Consider the following 7,998-nt stretch of genomic DNA (forward strand, 5'->3'; position numbering starts at 1 on the left):
AGAGAGAGAGAGAGAGAGAGAGAGAGAGAGAGAGAGAGAGAGAGAGAGCAAGAAGCAATCTATTATTTTCTGAGGTGGGGCAAGGGTCTGAAGGAGAGGGGAGACGGGAGGGGAAGAGTGGGGGGAGGCAGGGAATAGAAACTGCAATTGGGATGTAATATATAAGGGAGGAATACAAAGAAAAACTGTGGTCCCCAAGGTGGCAGTGTGAAGAGAGGATGAGACCTTTAAGAGTTGCTGGGCAGCAGAGGCAGGTGGATTCCTGAGTTGGAGGCCAGCCTGGTCTACAGAAGACAAAAAAAAAAAAAAAAAAAAAAAGAGTTGGGTCCCAGTAGAACATCTACCAGCTAATTAACTGGAAGGATGTCCTAAAAAAGGGAGCGGAGAAGTCTCTCCAGTTTCCCACTTGGCAATGAACTTCCATTTCCCCTTTTCTATACCAACTACCATGAGACACTCACTAGAGATGAAATGTTGCTTCAAGCATCTGGCTTGAAGACCCCCTATTAATTGCAGCTTTCTAGACCTACCATGTGCCCGTAAGTAACCCGAATCTCTCACTTCTTGGTTTTCTCTCCTAGGAGGGTTCTGACCAACTTGAATCACCTCCCACAAAAAAAAAAAAAAAAAAAAAAACCAGAATAATTGCAACGACCTCTGACCACTTAAAGCAGGTTGTTGACTTTCTTAGGACATATGAAGTTTGATGTTAGCTTGTTGGCATCTGGGATGCATGTATGGTCTCTCTTGTTTTTCAACTTTCAGGCGCAGACACAATCACCCGTAAGCCTTGGGTCACTTCTGTCTGCGTGGCCAGGTGTACTGTCCTTACCTGGTCCATTTGTATCCCAGTCAGATACAGGAGTGGGTTCCTCTCCTTGGTGTACTGAGGAATGTGGATGGTCACTAATGCCATGCTCACTGGAGCACTTCCAGCCGTTACCTATGTAGACAATAACACGAGATGCAAATGTTGTCAGAAAAACCATCCATGATGCTATCAGTGATGCTGTCCATGGTGAGGGGAATGGAGACTAGCAGTGCGGCTTGGGCCTCACTAAACCTCACTAAAGATCACATTTTACTTTTCTTTTTCTTTTTTTTTTTTTCTTTCTTTCTTTTCTTTCAATTTTTGGGAGGGAGTCGAGACAGGGTTTCTCTGTATAGCCCTGGCTGTCCTGGAACTCACTTTGTAGATCAGGCTGGCCTTGAACTCAGAAATCCGCCTGCCTCTGCCTCCTGAGTGCTGGGATTAAAGGCGTGCGCCACCACGCCGGGCTCTAAAGATCACATTTTCACCTGAAGATCAAAGACCATCAAAAAAATCAGTGGCCATGCACTCCCTAGCTGTCTGTTCCCACTGGTGGGAATTAAGTTGTTAGTGTGGAAGACACTTGATACAATGGCTCACACTTATACTTTTAATACTGTTATTTTTTTTTTTTAACTGTAAACATCTTATGACACATGCGGTTGCCTTCTTCACTTTCTGCTTTCTTCACTTCACAAAATCTGGATAACCAATCAAGATTCTTTTCTCATTAAAGACATGAAACCAAACTTCGGGGCTGAAGATGTTCCTGGACTAGTGGAAATGCAGAGATGGAATGGCGATTGGCTCAGGGAGACAGGTGTGTTCCTATTTACATTCCAAAGGTTTTTTCTAGTGTTTTTCTAAATTAGCTGTTCTTTCATAACTTAATTTTTCTCTCTCTTTCATAGCTCAATTTTTCTCTCTCTTTCTTAGTCACACTCTGTGGTCCAAACAGGCTTTAAACTTACACCTATCTCACCTCAGCTTCCCAAATTCTGGGATTACAGTGTATTTCTGTGAATCTCTCTAAATACCTAATCTCAATCTTTAGATTAATAGTTATGTATCCTTACAGTTATGTTGTACTGAATCCACTCAGAGCATTTTAAATACTACTTAGCACGACCGTACAAAGTCCCTATCTGTACCATACTGATGAACTTTGCAAACAGGACTGGTCTCCAAGCAGAAAGTAGTGTAATGGACACTCGCCCTCAGTAACGCCGTTGTAATGATGCCCTTGTTAGGTAATCATGAGTATTTTGCTTTGAAAATATATCATTTCTCCCTTACCTAGGACACGCAACCGAACACAAATCCCTCAACTTATCTGTCATCTACCTCAGAGTTCTCGGCATCTTTAGCACTGCCTGTGCTGCAGCATCGGCAGCTTTGTGTGGACGCCTCAGAGGTGGACGCCTCAGAGGTGGACGCCTCAGAAGCTCGCTTCCTGCCTCACCACAGCCCTTCTGAGTCAGCCAATTAGGGCTGAGGCTCAGCTGTGCGTTCACGGTAACGAGCTCTCTCGGTGTTACTGCACACTCAAGACTGACAACCCCCCGGTGCGGTGCCTTGCGGCCTTGCTTCACTTCTTCCTCAGCCTAGCCTCCTTTGTTTCTCTCCTCCTCTTCCTGGTTTGTCATCCTTAAGACAAGCTTACCAACCTTGAGGGAGAAGATGAATTTAGGACCAATATCTTCAACACTCTTGATGACAGAAGGAGCGTTCTCATCCGAAGAGATCTCATAGAAGTTGATGTTGGTGGATCTGTTGGGGGACAGCGGTGAAGCCGATTATTTCGGTTTTTCTGTTTCTCTTGAAGCATCATATTTATTTTACTTAAGTGTCTCCTAGCTTGGATTATCACCAAAACAGCTCACTATTACTATAGAAACACCGAATGAGTATTCTTCCTTCACACCCGTGTTTTAAGATTCCACATGAGAGACTATGAATCTGCTTTTCTGCTTCACTGGTGTCGGAGGAGGTTGGAAATAGCAATGCTCCCTATCCCCGATATTAGTGGTATACATCATCTTTATGTCAAGTCCCATAAATGTGTAGAATTATTAATTAGTATTGTCACAGCACAAAAGTTACTAAATATAAAAGTTTTGAAAAATACTAAAATTACTTAAAAGTACTTCCCTTTAAGCCATACCCCTTCACTCTCTTTCTGAGGAAAGTCTATGTGCTTATCAGTAGCCAAGTTTATCTAACGTAGGTATAAAAGTATTATCTTAGAACTGACCGTTGTGTTAGTCTCCACACCAGCAAGTATGTTAATAAAGTTAGACTCTCCAGCTTTGGTGGCTGGATTAGATTTGTGAGCCCAGATTTTTCACTTGTGGATGTAGTAGAATGATGGGTAACCAGCTACTGGCTCCTGCAGTGTGCATCACTAAATGCCTTTCAAACGGGGCATGGGCTGATTTTATGAATCTTTCTCTCATTTTAAACAAACTCTAATAGTTGACAATAAGTTGAGGGTTTGTCAAATTTGTTTCCAATGTTGCAGGACCACTCTTTTTTTTGGTTGTTTGTTTGTTTCTTTGCTTTTTGTTTTTTCAAGGCAGGGTTTCTCTGTGTAGCCCTGGCTGTCCTGGAACTCATTCTGTAGACCAGGCTGGCCTCAAACTCAGAAATCCACCTGCTTCTGCCTCCCAAGTGCCTGGATTAAAGGCGTGGGCCACTACCACCCAGCTGCGCAGGACCACTCTTAAAACCCAAAACTTTTATTATGATTGATCATACAGTTTAGGGTTCCTGACTAATGCCTGCAAGCACAGAAATGCCCAGGCCAGAGGATTCCCCAGGAAACCCTTGCAATTTGTGGAGCATGAAGGAGCTGATAGCCAGAGCAGGATTTTGAAAAGCGCTATGCATTGCCTTCCATATATTTCCAGGGGACATCTATAATTTATCTAAATTAAAGGATATTCAGTTTATTTCCCAAAAGAAAGGACTAGACATTTTCTGAGCCATAATATTTTTTTTATCTTCTGGGCACCCCCTTCTCTCCATCTCTCTATCTCTCCATTCTCCCCTCTCTGACTGCCCCCCATCTCTCTCCCTCTTTAAGAATGTTTTTCCAGATTTTCAGAAGGAAAACCTGTCACATAAGATTTGAAAAATATGTGGGTGTTTGTCAAGGTTTTGTGTGAGAGGAAATAGTGATGTGTTAGCTTTGTATGGAAAATGGGAAAACACAAGGATTTAAAACAGAAAACCCAGCTATGATATTTTCTTCCCTTTCCAGAAGTTTATGTAATCCCCTAAACAGAGCCAGCTCCTAAATTGATGGATATGGTCTGCTTTTTTTTTTTTAAGGAGATCTGACATTTTTCTACTTTACATAATTTTTCCCTACATTACTTATGGGTTACGGTATTAGTGATCTAAATTGAAGAGGGTCCTATTCAAAATAATTCTATTTGTATTTATTATATGCATAGACTATGGCTGTATTTATACAGTATCCCAGTAGCTGCTAAGGGTAATGCTTTCCTCAGAAGTTTATAAAATATTAAAGCTTTTTTTGCAGTATTGTTTTTTATGGTTACATAAACAAAAAATGTAAACCAACTAAATATCTAATTAATACTGGAGTGGGTACATGAACTATGACACATCTAGAAATAGAATAAATTAGATATGTATATCCTGATATGAAAACAACATAAAGATAGGAAATAATATTTTAGCATTGCATATGAGTAAGAGAAATGAGAACATGTGTTTATGTGTATGTGTATGACCTGCAGATGAATGAGCTACTTGTATGGGAGATACCCTAAAATAGCCTCGTTAGTCATTTGTGGGGGATGTCACCAAGGTGGTAGAGAATGCTAACCTCATTTTTCATTTCGAGTCTTACTGTAATGTTCGTATTTTCCAAATACACACACATAATGCTTTTAAAAAAGAATCTTGTGGGAAACTATCTGGGTGTTGGATCAGAAGTCCTTACTTTAAAATTCTCCATCATGAAAAATTTGACTATATACCTTAACATTGTAAGCACATAGTATAGACTCTAGTCCTAGACTACAGTAGAATAAAATTGCAGTCTCAAACATACATAGCTAAGGTGCCAATAAAAGAAAAAGTCTTATTTGAATCCTCTATTTCCTGTTAACATATGTGAAAACACATAGACTTTTTACCAAATGTGTATAAGAGAATATAGAATCCTTAACATCAGGAAAAGTTCTCAGTGAAATGGCGATTCCATCAATCGCTTTTTTTTTTTTTTAAGCAAAGAGACTTTCTCTCTCTCTCTCTCTCTCTCTCTCTCTCTCTCTCTCTCTCTCCCTTCCTCCCTCCCTCCCCCCCCTCTCTCTCTCTCTTTCTTTCTTTTATCTTTTCTTTTCTTTTTTTTTTTTTTTTGAAACTGTAGCCACTGAGCTTCTCAGGGCTGCATAACATGGGCCATGTTTTGTTTCCACTTGTGTCTCTGTGACTCACTTGGTACAATGTGTTGTTTTTACCTTTGCCCAAGTATCTCAAGCTTCAAACAGGATAGAACACACTCCTTTTCAGTTTTGTTTTGTGATTTGTTGCATGAGCTGTATGCTCCATGCTTTCCTGGACTGGGCTGGCAAGGCCCAAGTCAGAGAATGTAGTTACCCATAGAATTATTGGGAAATCGGTATTGTGCTTTTTCAGGGGCCTTTGGTTTTCAAGAGGAAGTGGTCTTAGTTTGTAGAGTGAGCTTAGATGGGATTTGCCCACAGCACTTGTTGGATTTGTATGTTACACGTTTCCCAAGACACCTGCTCCTTGGGACAAGTCAAGCTAATTGGTGTCTACTAGTTATATTTTATCTACTGTCCTCGGGTTGACCTGTGTTTGGAAGACAAGAAAAGGGAAGAAAGCCTTTCTTCATGGATGCCTTCCTTTGGAAATTCCCCCACTTCTTCCTGGTAGGAAGAAAACCGCCATCAGTCACGTCTGGGGTTTTCCATTAAGGAGAGAGTCTTAGGCCAACTTCCATATCAGCTTATTTGGCCCGTGACTCCATTTTATATTGTTTGTGCCCTGTCTAAGATGTGGTGCTGGGGACTTCCATGCCCAAGAACAGGTATATGGCCCAACGTCCAGGATGCATATAATGAATGGGGCAGTGAGAAATGCAGGCAACTGTCAAGGTCCCCAAGAATATGATTTGGTGTCTAAGGATCAAGGGGATGTTGTTGTTATTGTTTGTGTTTTGGAAGTTTTTTGTTGTTTGTTTTTTGATAGAGCTCAGGCATCTCACCACCTTTAGGGGGTGTTGACGTACGTTACAATCATAAACATATGTAGCTAAGATGCCAATGAAAATAAAGCCTTGCTTTAATCCTCTACTTAATGTTAACATAGGTGAAAACACACAGACTTAAACCTTATATGTTTAAGAGAATATGGAATCCTATACATTAGAGAAAGCTCCAGTGAAATGCTGATTCACATCATGGTAGCTTGACCTATGTGACATATGTTGACATATGTGACCAAAACATTTTTTCCTCTGCAATCCTGGTGCTATTCTGAATCCATAAACCTCAAAGGTCAAAGTGTCCCTTGGCATCAGTTTATCTGCATATTTCTCATGTAGTTGACAGGTGGGAAATAAAGTCATAATCTAAGACTGAATAAACAGAGGACTGTCTGTGGTAATGAGCTCAATGATTTATGTAACAAGGTGCTGTCAGGGGTAAAATGCTACTCACCCAAGTAGCAGGTCTTCACCTACCGGGTTAAGTGAAGTTCGGCGTCATACAGGAGGGGAAGCGTGAGGCTGACCGAATTGTCTGCTTTGTTAGTTTCTTGACTCTCACTGTTAAAACAAATAGATAACACTTAAAGAGAAATCTCATAAGAAGCTCCACTGAGCTCCAGTGATTCGATTGCATCTTACCTGAAGGCTTGGAAATTGACGACGGCCCGGTTCTGGAGGTTTTGAAGATTAAAGTCGAAGTTAATGGTAAAAGTCACCTACACAGAACATTAAAAACCCATCAGTCCACGATGCTCTGTGCTAGGAAAGTGTTCTCTAGCAAGATAGACCCATTCTCGTGGAATTCTTAACTTGGTCTTAAGATGTTGAGTTACTTTAGCTTGTTGATCTGAGAACAGAGCTTAACTTCTCTCAGATACACACACTGTGAAGTTGTCTGTCAGAACTGCCAAGCTTTGTGCTGACCTGAACTTTACTTCTAGCGCTTTGACTGATGTTGGTCAACATAGCCACACAAAAGGACATTCTGTGTTGTATGTGCACTTGCGAAAAGGTACATGGAGGAAATACGACCTTTGCTAACCATTTAAACAAACCTCAGTGAGGGAACCCTATCCGGGTGTGTCGATACTCTCTGGTGTCTGTTAAATGATGATGTCCAGGATGGACAGCGCTCTCAGCTGTGGAGGGCTTGGACTGGAGCATGCAAACTGTACCTGCTGTTCACTCTTTAAGGCAGGGTATCCCACATCACAGGTAACAGACTTCTGCGATGAACCAACCTCACATGTTACTTCTGTTCCATCGACCTGAACAGGACCAAAGAAATAACAATTAAGTGTGCGTCGTGTGTGTATATATGATATTTGTGTGTATATGTGTGCATATATATGTGTGCTGTGTATATGTGTATATATGTGTGGTGTGTATATGTGTGGTATGTGTGGTATGTGTATGTGTGTGTGTGTATATATGTGTGGTATATATATATGTGTGTGTATGTATGTGTGTGTGTATGTATGTATGTATGTGTGTGCATACCCACACTGAAATGTATACAAGGACATCTTAGCAGTGATATTGTTTTTTATTTAAATATTTTACTGTTCTCAAAGACTTGAATATCTTGTGGTATCCAAATGGTTAGTGTGCATTTGCACTGCCAACTCTAAAGATATACTCGAGAAGCCAAAGGATTGGCAAAATGCACACTAAGAAGGAGATCACCTTTTGTTGTTCAGGAGCACAAATATGTTTAATATAATAACCAGACATCTTTTTAAAATTTATTTATTATTATTTTCTTTATTTACATTTCAAATGCTATCCCGAAAGTTCCCTATACCCCACCCCCGCCCCTGCTCCCCTACCCACCCACTCCCAATACTTGGCCCTGGCCTTCCCCTGTGCTGGGTCATATAAAGTTTACAAGACCAAGGGGCCTCTCTTCCCAATGATGGCC

At 40.9% G+C, this 7,998-nt stretch overlaps 1 protein-coding gene across 1 annotated transcript in view; it reads right to left on the reverse strand.

The window, feature by feature from the left end:
- Positions 1 to 7,998, reverse strand: part of Itga2 (integrin subunit alpha 2) — a 97,026-nt gene that overhangs the window by 11,458 nt on the left and 77,570 nt on the right. The window contains exons 21-25 of the mRNA XM_021208571.1: positions 7,253 to 7,345; positions 6,717 to 6,793; positions 6,552 to 6,635; positions 2,479 to 2,581; positions 833 to 943 (exon numbers count right to left, since the gene is read on the reverse strand). Coding sequence (XP_021064230.1) covers positions 833 to 943; positions 2,479 to 2,581; positions 6,552 to 6,635; positions 6,717 to 6,793; positions 7,253 to 7,345 — 468 coding nt within the window. The remainder of the gene's footprint in view (positions 1 to 832; positions 944 to 2,478; positions 2,582 to 6,551; positions 6,636 to 6,716; positions 6,794 to 7,252; positions 7,346 to 7,998) is intronic.

The sequence above is a fragment of the Mus pahari genome, chromosome 11 (assembly GCF_900095145.1).
Source record: "Mus pahari chromosome 11, PAHARI_EIJ_v1.1, whole genome shotgun sequence".
NCBI classification, from domain to species: domain Eukaryota; kingdom Metazoa; phylum Chordata; class Mammalia; order Rodentia; family Muridae; genus Mus; species Mus pahari.